At 49.0% G+C, this 18,038-nt stretch overlaps 7 protein-coding genes across 7 annotated transcripts; 5 read left to right on the top strand and 2 right to left on the bottom strand.

Annotated features, from left to right (window-relative positions):
- Positions 1-745: 745 nt before the first annotated feature.
- Positions 746-2,422, bottom strand: FPRO_06768 (monooxygenase family protein; the record flags this gene model as incomplete). The annotated part of the gene is made up of 1 exon (XM_031228282.1): positions 746-2,422. One exon carries the CDS (start codon positions 2,420-2,422, stop codon positions 746-748), a length of 1,677 nt encoding a protein of 558 aa, XP_031078634.1.
- A 631-nt stretch (positions 2,423-3,053) lies between these two features.
- On the top strand, positions 3,054-5,289 carry FPRO_06769 (uncharacterized protein; the record flags this gene model as incomplete). The annotated part of the gene is made up of 2 exons (XM_031228281.1): positions 3,054-3,137; positions 3,184-5,289. The coding sequence occupies 2 exons, from the start codon at positions 3,054-3,056 to the stop codon at positions 5,287-5,289; spliced, it is 2,190 nt and encodes a 729-aa protein (XP_031078633.1).
- A 367-nt stretch (positions 5,290-5,656) lies between these two features.
- Positions 5,657-6,527, top strand: FPRO_06770 (uncharacterized protein; the record flags this gene model as incomplete). Its single annotated transcript, XM_031228280.1, has 4 exons — positions 5,657-5,680; positions 5,728-6,105; positions 6,153-6,291; positions 6,340-6,527. 4 exons carry the CDS (start codon positions 5,657-5,659, stop codon positions 6,525-6,527), a joined length of 729 nt encoding a protein of 242 aa, XP_031078632.1.
- Positions 6,528-6,739: 212 nt separating this feature from the next.
- On the bottom strand, positions 6,740-8,385 carry FPRO_06771 (uncharacterized protein; the record flags this gene model as incomplete). Its single annotated transcript, XM_031228279.1, has 4 exons — positions 6,740-7,843; positions 7,895-8,008; positions 8,057-8,126; positions 8,174-8,385. The coding sequence occupies 4 exons, from the start codon at positions 8,383-8,385 to the stop codon at positions 6,740-6,742; spliced, it is 1,500 nt and encodes a 499-aa protein (XP_031078631.1).
- A 1,835-nt stretch (positions 8,386-10,220) lies between these two features.
- FPRO_06772 (uncharacterized protein) lies at positions 10,221-12,371 on the top strand (the record flags this gene model as incomplete). Its single annotated transcript, XM_031228278.1, has 6 exons — positions 10,221-10,293; positions 10,344-10,709; positions 10,764-11,125; positions 11,173-11,715; positions 11,762-11,957; positions 12,016-12,371. The coding sequence occupies 6 exons, from the start codon at positions 10,221-10,223 to the stop codon at positions 12,369-12,371; spliced, it is 1,896 nt and encodes a 631-aa protein (XP_031078630.1).
- A 1,174-nt stretch (positions 12,372-13,545) lies between these two features.
- On the top strand, positions 13,546-15,094 carry FPRO_06773 (uncharacterized protein; the record flags this gene model as incomplete). The annotated part of the gene is made up of 2 exons (XM_031228277.1): positions 13,546-13,572; positions 13,631-15,094. The coding sequence occupies 2 exons, from the start codon at positions 13,546-13,548 to the stop codon at positions 15,092-15,094; spliced, it is 1,491 nt and encodes a 496-aa protein (XP_031078629.1).
- Positions 15,095-15,837: 743 nt separating this feature from the next.
- Positions 15,838-17,814, top strand: FPRO_06774 (uncharacterized protein; the record flags this gene model as incomplete). Its single annotated transcript, XM_031228276.1, has 7 exons — positions 15,838-15,918; positions 15,965-15,988; positions 16,041-16,159; positions 16,210-16,670; positions 16,719-17,011; positions 17,069-17,506; positions 17,560-17,814. The coding sequence occupies 7 exons, from the start codon at positions 15,838-15,840 to the stop codon at positions 17,812-17,814; spliced, it is 1,671 nt and encodes a 556-aa protein (XP_031078628.1).
- Positions 17,815-18,038: the final 224 nt, after the last annotated feature.

Raw genomic sequence — 18,038 nt, 5'->3', positions numbered from 1 at the left:
CGGGGGTCAGGGACTAGTGATTTGCGAAATTCTTTAGATAAAAATGATGGATGCTGATGTCCATGCTCATAATATGGAGTTGTTCTTATACACCTATAACTATTGCATCTCAATTGTCCCATGATTGACAGGTCCGTTACTCGGGGACCGATATCCGAAGCTAAGTTGGAGAAGCTTTCCTGGTTTGATATGGAGCGTTCTCGCTATCTTGGGCTTGCCCCACCATGATCAGCCCCCAGATATAACTTTCCTGTTTCAAATGCGGGGAATGCATGATAACGTAGTCGCTGGAAGGCCTCATTCTGATGAGCAGATGATAACGAGAAGGCAGTTCCACGACAGAGGCTGGACTTGAACGGAGACTTCTCGGGACTTTGTGATGGATTTTTACCGCGTGACTTGTTTACTGACTAAATTGAACTGTTTCATCAATGACTGGCACTGTAGCCTGTAGGTTACTGAGCTTAGATGCATCCAGATACGTACTGAGTTGCCGAATGCGCTTGAGACGGCTCTTTAAGCGTGTTACTGTAATTATCCAGGTTTTCATATATGCTAGATGATACGCTTACAAGCGTTATGATATGTTTTGCTAAGCCACAGTTGTCAATTGTTTGGCCCACGAACACAATTGCACATATTTCCCGTTCTGAGCAGTGTCGGGGCGCCCAAGTCTCCCTCAGATATTACGGCACAAAAAAGAGCAAATGCTTTATGAACTGAAACGAATTTTAACAACCTCGATCTATGCGAAAAAAAGACCCTTGTATCCCGACTTCTTGACCTCCGCGCACCGCCTTCGATACTCTCCAATGCTTCCACTGTATCGTGCAACACTTCTAACATTCTTGCCCTTGACGTTCTTGTTTACACCTGTCATCCAACTATCAATCTCATTCATCAGAACCTGGCTCTCACTGCACTTCACCACATGCTCGGTCCATTGCTCGACGGCGTCCTCTGTGGGTTCAACAGAAGTGTAGCCGTTGTCTTTGCAGTACTGCAGCATATCTGATATAACTTGAACGCCGTGCTCAATATTGCGAGTAGCGTTGCCAAAGGGCTGATGGGGGCCAAGGACCATGAACATGTTTGGCATCGAGGGTACAGTGATGCCAAGGAATGTTCGGGGTCTGTGGTCAACCCAGACTGCTTGATCACCCTTGGGGCTGTCGCTGGTCGCGATCAATGGCCTGTTCTGCTTGCCATGCCAGTCAATAGCACTGAAGGCACCAGTAATCGCATTGAATCCGGTAGCGCAGATAAGAATGTCAAGCTTGTGCCCCTTACCATCTGAGGTCAGGATGCCTGATGGCGTGACACGATCGATTGGCGTCTTTTTGAGATCAACAAGGTGAACGTTTGACTTGTTAAATGCCTCGAAATATCCACTCTCCATAGGGACTCGTCGCGTACCGAAGCCGTGGTCTTTGGGGATAAGGCTCTCCGCAATAGCAGGGTCGTTAACCCGTTGTCTGATCTTCTCAGCCATAAAGTTCGAGTATAAACTGTTCGCATATCGATCGGTATACGTATCGGAGAATACGCCCAGCCACTTTCCAAAACCGGGAGTGTTGTAAAGCTTCTCCCAGAGCTCTAGGCGTTCCTCTTCCGAGACCTCAAGAGACTTTCGAGGGTCACCGTGATGCATGAAGCCCGATGAACTTGTTTCGCAAATCTTGAAGATATTGTCATAGTTCTTCTTGTGTTCGGCCATTTGCTCGAGTGTGATTTCGGAGTTACGAAGAGGAGCGGACCAATTGGCCGTCCGTTGGAAGACGCTGAGGGATTCGACACCATCTACTTTGGAGACGGCAGTTGTGATTTGAATGCCCGTCGCGCCTGTTCCGATTACTCCGATCTTCTTGCCTACAAAGTCGCGATTGATGTCGAGATCCTTGGGCCATCGAGAAGTATGAAAGAGCTTGCCGCTGAAATCTTCAATTCCTTCAATTGCGGGTAGAGTAGGCGCAGAGAGGAAGCCCATGCAGCTGATAAAGAACGTGGAGACGTATTCATTACCAGCTTCATCGACAAAGGTCCATGTGTGATCACCTTCATTCCATGTAGCCTTTGTAACCGTGGTATTGAACTGAACATCTTTCTTGAGATTGTGCTTCTCAGCAAAGTAGGTGATGTACTTGTGAGTCTCTGGTTGAGGAGAAAATGCTTCCTTCCAGTGCCACTCTTCAAGAAGCTCCTTGTCGAATGAAAAGCAGTAAGACAGCGACTCAGAGTCGAATCGACATCCGGGGTAAGAGTTCCAGTACCAAGTGCCTCCAACATCGGGAGCGGCATCAAGAACCCTGATGCGCCATTCTGGGAAGCGTTTCTTGAGCTGATAGAGTGAGCACAGGCCGGAGAGACCTGCGCCCAGGATGAGAACGTCGAAAGTGCTGGTAGACTGAGGTACAGAACCCATTGCTGATAGTGTAAACAGTGCGATGATCAACGGTGGATAAAACTGTCTTGTTGCTTGAGCTTGGTGCAAACTGCCAACGTCAGAACTGCATCTATATATCTTGAGATGAATGATTCAATCGTGTCATATCGGAGTTGCCTTCACATTTTCCGCTCCGCCAATGGCTTGAACAGGATAGTCTGCTCGACTTTCCTATCATGCTATCACACACTGAAAAGCGACATGTCTCGCCACCAGATATAACTTTCCTTTTACGATGGTGGCTTCGACAGTGGATCATTCCCGCCCAATCACAGGTTTGGCTGAAGTGACAGGCCGTTGCAAAGTGCGGGGAGAACCTTATCAACGTGATGATGCCAAGGACACGAGATCAAAGTGCGCCCTGCAGGAGTCAACTACCGATACGAACTGGAGGGCTTTGTTCTCTGCTGATGGTTCATCGCTTGCTTGGAAGAGGAAAGTTTCCCCAAGAGAGGGATTGGTACCGATAACCGAAAGGCGGGGAAGCGATTGGCCTTATCTCACTTCTCCACCACGGCGGGATTGCCGATGCTTGCATCTTGGGACCCTTTACAAGTGGGCATTCCCGGCTGAGAAGAAGGTCTCGTCGAGGAGACAGCTTCTCTTCACCATGCCTCCTTTTGTAGGGAAGTCCACAGCAAAGACTAAGCGGGCCCCAGGGCGGAGGACTCGTTCGTTTGGAGGATGTGTTACCGTACGTACAATCCATCAAAACACCATACCAGACTGACCCTTTCCAGTGTCGCAGTCGTCGTGTGAAATGCGATGAAGGACGTCCCGGATGTTCTATGTGTAACATCTCTGGTCTCGATTGCGGAGGCTACAGCAAAGACATCTTTTTCGACTTTGATGACCCCTCATCGACGGGCGTCGCTCGATTCCGAAGACCGTTATTGACAGAACAAGAACGAGAACGTTTGAGCGAACAGATTGCGCAGGACGTTCCACCAGAACTAGCCGGTTGGCATCTTTCTCAAATTGACGAAGAATGCGAAAGGACGTCTACGGACCTACAAATCTCAAGGGGGCCTTTCGGTGCTTTTCGTATTACGCAGCAATTGCCCTCAGATTCATTGAGCACCTTGGACGAAAAAGAAGAGGACGCGATAGAAGTTTCACAAATTCAGGCTGTCGGAGAAGAAGATCAATTGCTACTCCCGGACTTCGATGATGACGTGGAAGTAGTGACCTCGACACTTGACTTTGTGACTGGTCTAGATGCTCAGCATCAACTATCGGGTCAAGACAACGCGCTCATCCCTCGTACAAATTGGTTGAAAGCACTGGAAAGCTTCCCTGTGAGCAGCTTACTGGATCCAGGGCACTTCGATCTTCCCGACTGGTGGGATCCCGTGGCCATGGGCACTGAGAGTGCCGTACCTTGGATGGGTGAATCAGCCTCGTCGCAAAAGCCCCCTTCCCCATTGGCAAGGTCGTCCACAATTGAGCTTGGGTCTCCGAAGCTCTACCTATCAAACCTTTCGCCTAGCTCAGGCTCAGTATCGTCCAAAGTCGACACTGATGTACCGCGCGATGCTGTATTGCTGGTTAAACACTATGCGACGATCGTGCTTCGGGGCCTCACTCCATACCGTCACAGCAAGACACCATGGCACGTGCTCTTTCTCCCCCATGTTAAAAGCTGTTTAGCGGCCTTGACACTCGGCGAGAAGATGGACCATGCAAGTCTATGTGCATTTTACGGCACATTATCTATCAGCGCCTTTAGCCTGGGTGGCATTCATACGTCTGCCAAGTGGCTAGACCAAGGCACAGCATATTATCAAAAAGCCCACTTTCATGTTTGTCTTATGCTTAAGACAGCATACGACATTCCCAAGACTGCCAAGTACAAGTCTATACTCATGGCTCTCTTGACGATGGTCCAGATTGCCATACTCTCTGGCAATCGAGATGAAGCAGAGTACTTCTTCCTGGAAACGGAGAAGTTTATCCGAACAAAAGGCCTGAACCGACGAAAGTCTCGCAAAGTCAGGTTACTGCATCACTGCTACGTGTTTGAGCGGCTGTCCCACGAGAGCACTTTTACACAAAATGCACTGAACTTGGATCATCGGAACCGCGTCCGTGAGGCGATAGAAGCAAGCGGCGCCAGTGCTTATAGTCAGGATAGCCTGTCTTTCAGACTCACTACGTGGAGTAACCTGGACCAGGAGATGCACAAGGTGAAAGGTCAGGAAGAGGGAGAAAATGACCTCCATCTTCAGCATCCAGGAATATGGTCGGCTACACTCTATCCTGAGATCTTTGGCGTACCAGAACTCCACCTCTTTATGCTTTCGCTGGTCATCCGGCTTGCGCGAGAGAAGGAGCAGAACCAAGATGAACTGATCAATTCTGGACTCACATTGAAGGAGTTCATGGCTCGAGCAAAGGCAGTTGAGCGATGGATCAAGCAACTTCATGTGCTTCGCCAGTCCATATGGATGGTCGAAGCCCCTGTTGATCCAGAACACCAACAGTCTGTCAATCTGCTGAACAGCTTGGCTGATACAATGCAGCACGCACTTTCTGTATACTTTTATCGTAGAATTTATGATCTGGATCCGAGTATGCTTCAGAAGCATGTTCTTGGTGTGCGGGATCGGCTGCTTGAGTTTGATGCATCAGATGCGGGAATGGGATACGGATCTTTGAGACTGATATGGCCTGCGTTTGTTGCTGCTTGTGAAACTGATGATAATGATATGCGGGCGTCGTTTGTACAATGGTTTGAATGCGCTGCAAAGAGAAGCGGGCTGAGGATATTTACGGAAACGAAAGAACGTATTGAGCAGATATGGATCGGGAGGGACAGCACCGATAGACAAAATGGGTTTGTGTAAATAGCGAAATCGGAGACCATACAGATAGCGCCAATATGAACCGGCAAGTCTTGCCATGCATACATGTAAATGTGGTTATGTGACGTGTCCTCACTTGCTTTGTTGATGGCCAGCCAACGCTCCCCACGCAAATGTAGCCGTATAATGAGTTCTTCGTAACAAACCGCCACTTGGGATGACTTTCCACTTCCAGAACCGCTTATCACCTTTATGTGCGGGGTAAATTCATCGCCAATGGCCTTCGAATGATTTGCGTCACAGACATGTTGGTATGGCTGGGCTGTTGTGGACTTAAACCTCCCAAAGCCTCCTCCAATGTTTTCACCATGTACAAGAAACTTCACTGTCTATGATACCAAATTCCAAAATGGCATGTTTTGAAGGAAAAGTGGTAAGTACTCTTTCATCGCGCAACATTAGGCAGGAATAACACTTCAGATTGCTGTGACCGGCGCTGGCTCCGGTATGGGTCTGGCCACCGCAAAGCTCCTTGCTGAGAGAGGAGCTACAATTTCCCTCGCCGATATCAACGAAGAAGCACTGAAGAAGGCCAAAGCTTCGTTGCCAGGTGACAAGCATATCTATCAAGTGGTAGACGTCAGCAAAAGCGACTCAGTAGACTCTTGGATCATAACGACTCTCGACAATTTCGGCGGGCTTCATGGTGCTGTGAACATGGCTGGTATCATTGCTGAGCCAGTGCCTCTTACTGAGTACAGCGATGAGGTCTGGGATAGGATGTTTGCAGTCAATACCCGCGGAGTGTTCAACTGCCTGCGTGCAGAGCTCAGAGCCATGTCCGCCGGTGCTAGCATTGTAAGTTTGAGGGTCAACATTTTGGACAATCTCTGATTATCCCTCAGGTCTCAGCTGCCAGCGTGTTTGGCCAATTCGGTGCTCCGGGGCATGTCGCATACTGCGCGAGCAAAGCAGCTGTTATCGGCCTTTCGCGTACAGCTGCGAAGGAGAATGCTCACATCCGAGTCAACTGCGTTTCACCTGGTATGCTTTTACCACTAACAGGCCTCAATACTGGCTGATTTTGTTTAGGATCCGTGAGTACTGCTATGAACGAGCATGATGATGAAGAACACATCAAGCGCAGTCTTTCGGGAACTGTGCAAAAGAGAAGAGCTGATCCGGTCGAGGTTGCTCGAGTAATCGCGTTTTTACTCAGCGATGAGGCATCATTTGTGACTGGCGCGGTCTACAATGTCGATGGTGGATGGGTATGCTAAATTTGTTTAGCAGTAATATGTCGAGCGTCTCGATGTCTTCCGCTGGTAACATGAGGAGGATCACATTTCTAAAGCCAGAAAATATTTAAATAACGGGCCGACCTGATCTGGTCTAATTTATCCTAAATTATCCTAAATTATCCTAAATTATCCTAAGTATTCTCACTATTTGACACCAAACTTCTCGGTTTCATCCTATTACTCAATGACACTTAAGTAAGGTATCGAAACCCAGATCCTGGGAGATGTCGTCCAACAGCTTCCTCTTCAGCCTCCTTGAGTTCCAGTTTCCGGTTAGCACGCTTCAAAACGAAATGAAGCGCGATACTGGCGATTATAGCGATAGTAGCCATAGCGGCATTTACACTGAAAGCCAGGATAAATCGCGGCTCAGCACCATTGGGATACAGGAAGGATCCGTAGATACTGCAGATAGTCGCCAAGGCATTGTTGAATGCCAGCGCCGCAGCTCGCTTAGACACGGGGCGAAAGTTGGTGTTAGCAGTCCATACCATGGACATGTTGAAGCCGGAGTAGATGCCAGGAAGCATGATCATGGCACCGAAGTAGCGAGGGCCAATGCCGGTGGTGGAAGCGGAGATGATGAAGCCTGCAAGCGCACAAGCAATAGACAAACTGGTATGCCAGAAGCGCTCTTGCACCCGGTCGGCGTTCCACGCTACAACCGCACAGACGATGCAGGCCAGTAGATATGGAGGTGCGGTGAGCAAGAGGGTAGTGATTCTGTCTTTGCCCATGCTCTTCACAATTGTAGGGAAGAAGCTGTTGATTGCGATGGCACTAGCAGCGCCATAGCAGACAACAATCAAGATCCAGTTCTTAGGGTCCTGGAGAAGCAGCTTGAAACCATGGAAGAGAGATTGCTGGTCACCTGCTGTCCAGTCCTGTTCACCAGCAGCATCAACTTCCATACGCCACAAAGCAATGGCACGTTCCTCTTCAGTGAGCCATTTAGTGGTTGCTGGAAAGTCGGGGAGAATCCAGTAGCAGCAGAAGGCGATGACAACAGTAGCTGAGCCTTCAAGGATGAAGATCCATCGCCAGGCCAGGAGTCCACCAACACCGTTCATGCCGTCAATGATGCCGGCGGCGATTAGTCCCGAAAAGGCGCCAGAGATTAGAGATCCGGAGTAGAAGATCGCAGTTCGAATGCCTAGTTCCTTTCGCACATACCACGCGCTGAGAGTTGCCATGGCGCCGGGATAGAAAGCCGCTTCAACAAAGCCGAGAAGGAAGCGAACTGCAGTGAGTGCGCCGAAGCTATGGACAGCGCCAGTGGAAGCACATAGAACGCCCTGTCTCTGTCAGTCTTACTGTCAAGCTTGAGCATTTGGGGAATAACATACCCATCCGGTCATACAAGCCGTAAGGTAGGAGGCTGGCTTTCCGATTTTGTTCAGCAGCATGTTGGAAGGAACTTGCATGAGAACATAGCCAACGAAAAGCACAGATACGGCAGTCTATAATGGTTAGATCAACCTCGAGAGAAGATTCCATGTCTTTCATACCTGGAACTCATTGCCTTTCAATCCCAGATCCTGCTCCAGGCCTCCAAGTCGGGCTGCTCCAATGGCATTCCTGTGTCGTCAGCATCCCTGCTAACCTTTATATGTTAGGCATCTTACCTGTCGAGATAGTTCATGATGTAGATCAAGATCATGCATGGAAGCAGACGTAGGTCAATCTTGCGCCTAAGGCGCTTCTCCAGAGCCGTGAGTTCCTCATCAGAAAGGTGCTGGAGAGCTTCAGGCTTAGGAGATATGACTTGCCCCTGGCTCTTGGAGTCGCAAGACTCATTCTCGTCCATGCTGGCGTGGGACTTCTTCTCGATATCCATTTTGTTGTATATGCTACTGTTGACTGAAATAGGAGTTGATGCCGTGAATGACGAGGAGCTTTTCCGCCCCGACTGGCAACGCTTGTCTTTATACATCTGCAATGTATGCAAAACCATTGGTGTCTTATCAGCCTGGAGCACTTCCCCAGACTCTGCGTAGTCGCTTGGCATGGGGTAGCCTTGTGAAAGACGCTGTACAGATGATGGTAAGATAGGAAAACGAACTTGTTGTCGGCTCGGTAGGCATAGAGGCCGTTAGGAGAACGCCAATGCCCCGGATTTTATGTTGTTCTGAGTACGATACGGGGAACCCTTGCCTCACCCACGAGATAGGAAAGTTGAAGGGAACCGAAGGTTTTGTTTCGGCTCGGTAGAGAAAGCGGCCGTTAGCGTTGCAACTTATCTTAGTTCCCCAGATTTTCCACTGGTGTCATGATACGGGTCATCCGTGATTAGAAAATTGGCTTCAAGAACTCGTATCTTCATTTTCAGATAAGGCTATTGGGATGTCTGCTATCAACTTATCATTAAACATAGCCCAGAGCCTCAGCACTCTTATCTCTGAGTATGTTTGTAACACATGAAGGGAATGCAGAGAGACAGTGTCGAACATGCCCATTAAGAATTAAAGTTTGCTGTGCTCAAGATGGGGTTCCAGCAACAGGATCATCACCCCGCATCACGATGTCAAAATTTTGGAGTCATCCATGGCCTCTGTACCTTTTAGCTTACCCCTCTTCCCCATGGGGCCAGATTTGGCCTTTGTCGAAAACATGAGTGATTCCCCATGTTTGATGTGGAGCCTGGGGCCTGGGGTGTCTCCAAGTCAGCAATTGTAGATTGGTGAGGAGTGGGTAAAGATTTCGGCTGCATAAGTATGTCAGCCGAGCAAACTTGTCACAAAATGTGCAAAGTTCATTTTTGCAACCTACCTACAACTGAGTTCATGCCGTCCGTGGGCTAGGCGAATTGCCCTTCTGGCCTATTGCCTGACCTAGACCTGGACCCGAACCCGGCCCTTGGGGGGCAAGAAAACAGTGTACCTTACTGTAGGGTGTTAAAATAAACTTAGTAAAAGTCATCCTAAACTTAGACTACACTATCCTAAATCTTTTTGTCATTTAGGATCGAGGTCCTGTATTTTCTTTCCTCCCCTAGCCAGCGTGCCCTTGTACATCAACATGTATGGGCGCACAGGGGTTGCTTTCACTAGATCAAATCTGTATGCATCCGGTTATGATCTGCTCTTCTCCTGCGTCATTATCTACAGGTCATAATCCAGTGAATGACCCTTGGGAATGTCGGCCGCTAATGCAATGGGAGCCGACCTGCTTCTAGTGATGAACAGACCAATCATGAGACGTCAAATTCATGTTCGGCCGCTAATGCGCTCCAGCCGATGCTCTCCTCTCCACTAAGCCAAGTCTCCAATTCCTTCAAGCTCTGTCTGATGTCCAAAGATGCTTTCGAGCCCAGTATTTCATTAGTAAAGAGAAAGCTTTACGCATCGGAGCCTTGGGCCACTTACTCAAAGAATTCAATGAGACTCATATGAAACCCAGACTATAGTGATGTAGCAATGGGAGCACTTATCGTGATGTCTAGGTGGCACGCCTGAATCGCGTAAAACTTTGTCCTGCGATCGATGCATCCACTAAAATTCCTGCTGGTTTAAGCCTCTTCGGACCAGTGGCTTGGGTCCAGCCTTCAATTCCCCGAGCAATTGACGGGGTCGTTTCCTCCAGAGCTTCATAGCCAGGGTATATGCACAAAGCAATATCTATCACAACGGTCACTAGCGATTAGAGCCAGTATATCGATTCTGTTTGTGAGCCATGGGCAGGTTCAAGGGCCGAAGCACAGTAGCATGCACAGTTTGCCACTCTCAGAAACTGAAGTGCGACGGCGGTAAGAACGCTACTCATTGTTATGTTTGACAACTGTGCTGATAGAACGAGCTCATCCATGTGGACGATGCGCCCGTCGCCAGCGCGACTGCGTTTACCCCGTAAAGACTACATACGTGACCGTGCCAGAAGCCTACCTACGGGATCTTGAGAGAACAGCTGCAGGCTCTCGGCCATCGTCATCCTTGACTCCCAGCTTCACGGATGATGTACCCGAGTATTCAGGACAGTCACAGAGCCCTTCGGATCCAGGTACCTCGACTAGCAGCAGAGTCGCAGCTCGGGCTGTTATATCAGATGACTGCAGTGCAGAACGGTTTGTCTATGACCTCCGGCAGATGGCGCTGCCTGCGAGTCCCGAAGGACTTCCGCAGCAAGGCGGATATTCATATGCGGTACTTAAATCCGACTTGATAGGTATGTGACTCCAGCCTTGAAAAAATGATAATTTAGGAGTCTAATTCTGCTCAGAGCCGAGGATATTGATAAAGCTTCCATCACCGCCGCTGGCTATGAAGTTACTTGACACCTTCGAGGACATCTTTTGCGACCACCATTGGTTTCTCCGAAGAGACTTTAGGGAACGGGCTCAGCTACTATTCTCAGATCCCAAGACCCAGTCACAAGACAGAAGTTGGCTTTCGAGGGCGTCTCTTGTCTTTGCCTTGGCTACAACGTTCATGTATGGATCGCAGCCTTCTGGTGGAGTTGCGGCTGAACAGTATGAAACCCCGACACCTCCCGGATCCGACTTGTTTGAACAAGCTGTAGCTTTGTTAAATGTTTCATCAGAGGAGCCTACAACAGAAGATGTCGAGGCATTGAATCTCATGGTACGCTACCACTCTTGACAGCTTTGGCGCTATCTTACATAAAACAGGCTTTCTACTGCTACTCCTTGAATCGTCGGAGAATGGCCTACAAATATGCGACGCAGAGCTTAGCAGTAGCCAAGCTCTTGTTTCTTGATAGGACTCCAAGCTCATCGGCCTCAGGGCAAGAGGTTATTCTAGAACATCGAAAGCGTCTATGGTGGACATCTTTTTGTATGGAGAGAATGGTCGTGGCAGAGCTAGGACTGGCCCCAGCGCACGCCATGAATAAGTTCGATGCTGGGCTGCCATCTTCACGCGACATACCGGAATCAGAAATGGACCAATTCTTTGATCCGAGAGTCCAGACACTGCAGACACAAATATGCGAGATCAAGTGCCAGATAATGGAATCTGTCGGTCACTTACGTCGGGTCTCGGATCTGGAGACTATGCTGTTCGAGCTATGGCCGTGCTTCGATACGCTGCGGTCTTGGAAGGAAAAGGTACCTTCATATATCTCATTTGACTTCAAAAATGGTGTGCCGGAGGAAATGAGCCAGCGATCATGTGCTCGCGGACTTGCATCGCTATACTTGAGATATCACCAAGTAGGTCTCTGGTCAACCTTCCGACGTCATGCATTGACTTGAATAGTGTTTCATGGTGCTACTTCGACCTTTCTTCTCCAAGAAGCTGTCTCTCAGGTTGCAGGGAGTTGATTCTGACCACCTTGAATCAAGATTAAATGCAACAATGCGCCACCGAATTGAGGTACTGACCAAGGAAGGCCACGATGCTGCAAGGAATAATTGCAAGATACTGATAGACCTCTTCAATCGCGGTAAACATGGTAAGCACTTTAACAAGCCCTGATTCGATCACAGTACGAATGCTAACTTTCCCACCAGCGCGATTCGGTTATTGGGACTCAGTGCACGCTTTCAGCAGCCTCTCTATCATCTCTATTGCAAAAGCCGTCGCTCCCGAGCTTACCGAAACCTCTGAACTTAATGACGAGCATCTCTATACTCAGTGCGGCCTCATTTTAAAGGAAATGGCTGAAGCGGGTAACCCGGCTGCCCGAGATCACAACGCCTTACTAGCAGACTTAGACAGCATTGTTCAAATGCTCACAACCAATGAAGATGCCGGACCGGTAGAAAGACCAACAGAACTTGAGGTTCCATCATTGGAGTTCTGCGAGAGCCTATGGTCTGATGTTGATTGGTTGGAATTTTTAAATAATTGCTCTCAGTGGGCATAAAGATAAAAGAAGCAATTCGTCACTCTACATTTCTAGTGTTGGAGAAGGTGTGGTTGTGCATGTTGAATGACGTTGTTGAGAGTTACACAGCAGAACTTTTTATCTGGCAAGCTCGGCTAAGTTAATATAGTAAATCTATAAGATAAGGCCGATATTACCCTTTCTGCATGCTTATGTTCTGACAAACCACGTGGCTGACCAGTAACCTCAAAATGCAACTGTGAGTCGAGATAGCTTGCGGTCGATAATGACATGGCTTGGCCTCGGGGAGAAAAAAGAATCCGGAGCCTGACGGAAGTTACCATAATAAACTTGTCAAAGACCTTCGTAGACTTGGGCCACTCTTTTTGTCACTTGGGATTGAGATCTAAGGCATTGCCTCCCCGAGCTTGATATGGCCTCAGATTTCCAGGCCGAGACCCGGCTATTGCCAGATCTGACGCTTGCCTGACGAGTGTCGAGCGGCAAATCGCTCGATTTGCTCTGCAACCCAGCTCACCGGTCAAGCGGCAATTCTCAACGGTGTACTGCGCCCAGAAATGCACATACGTTGTCTCTGGGCCAAAAGGAGGGGGATGTGACAACAACGCTAATGGAGGGGTAGGAAATGTTCCCCTACAGACCGGAAATGCTGATTATCGGCTCAGTAGGGATCTGCCACGTCGGAAACCCGTTGAGTGCAGATCCCTGGCTGTGTCATGGCACCGCATATGTCACGCGGGCCAAATTCTCGTTCCTTTCTTCTTTCTTTCGGCCGCTAATGCGAGCTTTTTCAGCATCGGCTGAGATGGTTTAGCGGCCGAAGCATGGGAGGGAAGAGACCCAGTTGGTCAGCCGTATGTCAGACAGAAGGCTGTATGCGAGTACCCGCGACTGCAACCTCTTGTAGGGCGGCCATGGGTTTCTGAGGTACCATCGACTTTGGATTCTGTTCTCACCGGTTCATCCCGCTGAAAGCCTCACCCCGTGGACTGGAGAGAAAACCGGGTTATGTCAACAGCCTCGGGGGCCTCATTAGCAACACCACTCATTTCTATATAGATGGTCAGCGCCGTCACCGACAGACTTCTCGAATCTCACGAGAAAGCAGAACAAGCCAGCACAAACACCAGACTAGCAGCATCCTCATCACTTTGAAATAATCTTCAAGACTGTCAGCCCAGCAGCCGACACGATGACGGTCACTCAAATCATCTCGACCGTAAGCGGCCGCTTATCTCTGCCCAACGCAGTCACATTCACGTGCTTACATTGGTCAGGTTGTTCCCAGCGAGCCCAAGCCAACGAACGGCTTACTCGTCAAAGGAGCCAATGGTCACAAAGTGACCGTTACCATCGAGACAAAGCGTCTCGAAAAAGACAGTCTCGGTCAGCTTGAGCTCCCAGACGACGTTCTCTACGGTATCAACACATTCCGCGCCATCGAAAACTTTCCTCTCTCAGGACGACCCATCGCCACCTGGCCAGACTTCATCTACGCGTTTGCTGTAATCAAGCAAGCAGCAGCCCGTGCTAATTATGAAATCGGTACTATCACAACTGAGCAGGCCAACGCCATTTCCGAGGCATGCGAAGAGGTCAAAACTGGAGTCCATGACAAGCATTTCGCAGTTGACATGATGGAGGGTTCTGGCGGAACTTCTACCAACATGAATGTCAACGAAGTGATCGCCAACATTGTTGCCAAGAACTCAGGCCGGGCTCTTTCTGATTACACGTTTGTTCATCCCAACGATCACGTCAACATGGGACAATCTACGAATGATGCTGTACCCTCAGCCATGAAGCTTGCCGTGTATCGTGCCATGGAGGGTGTTTTGGACGCACTCCAAGGGCTTGCGGATGCATTTGCTGTGAAGCGCCTGCAATACTCTACTCTTCTTCGTCTTGGAAGGACTTGTCTCCAGGATGCTCAGCCTATGACTTACGGTCAGGCTCTTGGTGCTCATGAGGCAGTCATTCGCAGACATCGACAGCACCTCAGCACAATCCGTGACTCATTTCTAGTGCTCCCCATGGGCGGCACTGCTATTGGCACTGGATTTGGATCTAAGTCTGGATATAAAGCAGCAGTCTTCAAGCATCTTTCCTCATCGCTGAGAGTTGCAGTGCAGCCATGCAGCGATGCGTTTGATGGCATGCAGAACATGGACACTTGTGCACGTCTCTCAGCCGAGCTGCGCAACACTGCCAATAGCTTGTGGAAGATTGCAAACGACATGATTTTGCTCTCTTCGGGACCCAATGGCGGTATTGCTGAGATTACTCTCCCGCCCGTCCAGGCAGGCTCTTCCATCATGCCCGGCAAGGTCAATCCTGTGATTCCCATTGCGGTTTGTCAAGTGGCATTGGCCATCACTGGAAATGATGCTGCTGTTTCCATGGCATGTCAACAGGGAATGCTGGAAATCAACCACTATGAGCTTTTGGTTTGCGACCGACTGTTCGACAGCATACAACTTCTCAAGAGCGTGTCCAAGACATTCGCCAAGCGATGCGTCGAGGGCCTCATCGCAAACAAGGAGACGTCAGAGAAGCATCTTCTTGACGCGAGTGCACTTGCAACAGCTCTTGTCCCAAGCCTTGGCTATGCCAAAGTGTCAAGCATCGTGAGATCGGCTCTGGCTGAGGAGCGCCCGTTTCTGGACGTGGTGGTAGAGCGGGGTTTGCTGAGGCAGGATGATGTTTTAGGTGTTCTGGAGCGTTCGGTTTTCATCGAGTAATCATGACGTCGGTGTTAGATTTTTGTTCGCCAAGCAATGATAGAACTACAAAGATTACAGTAAAGAACGTATTTTCCTATTTGAGAAAGCCAAAGTTGTATATCGTGGTAACTGTATGTGTATATTTACTTAAAGTCCAGTGACACGCGTTGTCGTTGCGTACTAAGGCACTATCGACAAGGGATAACGCGTTAAATTCGAAAGAAAAGGGTGACGTCAAGATAGTCATAGTCTACTCCAGATCCGGTTAGACTCAGACTGCTGTTTCCACAAATCAGATCTTTTGACCAGCTCTGACGTTTATGCTCCAAACACGCAGCTAAATCGTTTCTCCCAAGCTTGGGAATTGGTACAGTATGATTACGAATGCATCCGGAAACTGTCTTTAAAAAAAAGGAAAAAAGCTTCAACCTCTACGAAGAAAGGAGGTAATATTCATAGGCATATAGTATCAAGCTATATACCTGAGCCCTATTGATTGTGATGGTAATTGCTTGCTTGACTTCTTCTACCTCCAGGGTAGCTGGTCTACTCGAACCTGCAAACCAATCGCGTCCCTCAGTCTCTACGGTCTTTCGGGGCTCCGAGAAACCGAGCCTTTACCCGAAAGAGACTCATGCCATCATCAAGGATGAGGTTTGGCCTTGGCGGTTTGTAGGCCAATATCCGTGAGTCTCTGACGAATCCGAGTGTTCTAAAATTTGCCAAATATTTTGACAAGTCAATTGAGCCTAATGCCAACGATGAATCTGGACCCAAACGAAAGCGATGGAGAAGACAACGCCGTCTCGGGGACGCGTCGAGTTCCCGAGCATAAGCTCTCTGTAAGCTGCTGTGCTGTAATTTTGGATGGCAACTGACAATTGCCAGTGTGACCAATGTAGACAAAGAAAGGTAGGTAGGTAAACACGTAAATCTCAGCAGCACCTTCACTGACCCGCCATAGATCAAATGCGACCGTGGAGATCCTTGTGGACCATGTCGACGAAAGGATATTCGTTGCTCATTCCCCACTGGCTTCAAGCCTCGAGCAAAACGCCAGCAGGTCGCAGTATCTGATGGCTAGTGAGTAGAGGCGAGAGAATTGACCAAGTAAACAAGCTTATAAGGGATAGTGAATCCAAATTGGATGCCATTTCGCAAAAGCTTGATCGCATAAGCCTCGCTGTCGACAACATCACTTCTTCTCCTCAGCAGTTGCAAGGAGGCTCGTCAGCTGCTCATACTGCTATCAGTTCACAAGTTACCCCAATATCCCATGCGAGCTCCCCGTCGTGCCATGTTGGAACAGGCCCGGAGAAAGGCTCAGAGTTCGAAGGCGATGTCACGTTGACGACACAGGCTACATTTGCGACAGATTTCTTGCAGCAATTCGTTGACAGCAATCAGCCGTCGCAGACGCTTCCAGAGATAAAGAGTCACCTAGACGCGCTGCGCAAGATCTTGGCGGGCAAGGAGGTTACGGCTGACGAGACGCGTCTTGTTGATACGCAACGAATATTGTCACCTCAAGAACATGATGGGTTTCAGCTCCCTCCCGTCAACCTGGCCATGATGGCTGTACAGAGACTAAGAGGTAATCTGAACGGCACATGTCCCTATAAATAGACTGATATCGTCTTAGAGTCTCCCAGGTTACAGCTATTCTGGCGCGCAGAGTTCCACAGCATCAGTCAATTTGTCGAGTATCTCATGACAGTCTACTTTGGCAAGCCTACCCTCGCTGATCTCATCGTTACGCATGTTGGCTTGGTGAGCCTATTGCACGAATGCAACAACGTCGAGACTGAACAAGTTCTCAAGAATGAGTTTGCATCTCAGGCGACGGTTTGCCGGCAGAACCTGGAGTCTATCCTGGCTAGCCTTCCTTTTAATATGCCCTGCACACCCGATTACATACTCGCCCTGTTCATGGCTGTAAGTGTCTCCGCAGGAAAGCCCCTTCGAAGGCACGTGCCAATAACACAAGTCCAGTCATCCTACCATCTCGAGAATTGCCGGATTTCTTTGTCCTGGAATACTCTTGCTGCAGCAGTACAAATGTGCCAGACACTAGGTTTCACCCGGGAAAATCTCCCAACGCCAGAGTCGAGAGAAGCAAAGCAACGGCGGGCTAAACTGATATTCTACATCCATCTTTGCGACAAGATGCTCGCTTTGAGACTCAGTCGGCCAGTCTTGATCCGAGATGGAGAAATCACCATTAACTTTGATGCTTTAGAGGCCGATAGAGGAGACGGACCTACTCCGATCATTGCGAAATGGGCACGATTTTGTAGCCTTCAAGGAAGAATTTATGATATACTCTACAGTCCGGGGTCTTTGCTCCATTCGGATATTCAGAGGGAGACGAATGCGAGGAGACTTGCGGCTGAGATGGAGCAGCTGTTCCAAACAAAGAGTCTGGCAGAAGTAAGCTCAAGACCGACACAATAATAGGCAAATTTTATCTAATACATTCGCAGGAACACTTGTATGAGTCAATTAGGGCAAGCATCGGCGAAAGCCAGAGCGAGATCTTCCGCCGGACCGATCAGGTCGCATATTATTCCATGCGCTGTCTAGTGTTCAGAGCAGTGAAACCTGCGTCTTTGACATCCTCAGCATTTTGCGACGAATGCCTGGAAGCAGCAAAGAATGGCCTTGAGCAACACAGGATTTGTTTGTCAATGCTCAAGAATGTTGAAACCATCGTCTTTGAGTTTTATATGCATTGGTAAGACCTCCAACCCAGGTGTTAGTGCTTAAGCTGAAGAAGGATCAGGGGACTCATGGCGGTACCTCTGGTGCCATTCATGGTCTTGTTTTGCCATGCCATCGAGACTTGCGACCCGACTCACTTGGAGCCTCTTGCAGCGGTGGTTAAAACGGTCGACATGATACCCCCAGATCTTCCAAATGTGTACAGAAAGCAGCTTCATTTGTTCAAGCTGATGTATGAAGT

This window comes from Fusarium proliferatum (assembly GCF_900067095.1).
Source record: "Fusarium proliferatum ET1 genome assembly, contig: FPRO_scaffold003, whole genome shotgun sequence".
Lineage (NCBI taxonomy): Eukaryota > Fungi > Ascomycota > Sordariomycetes > Hypocreales > Nectriaceae > Fusarium > Fusarium proliferatum.
This window is presented reverse-complemented; position numbering and strand designations above follow the sequence as displayed.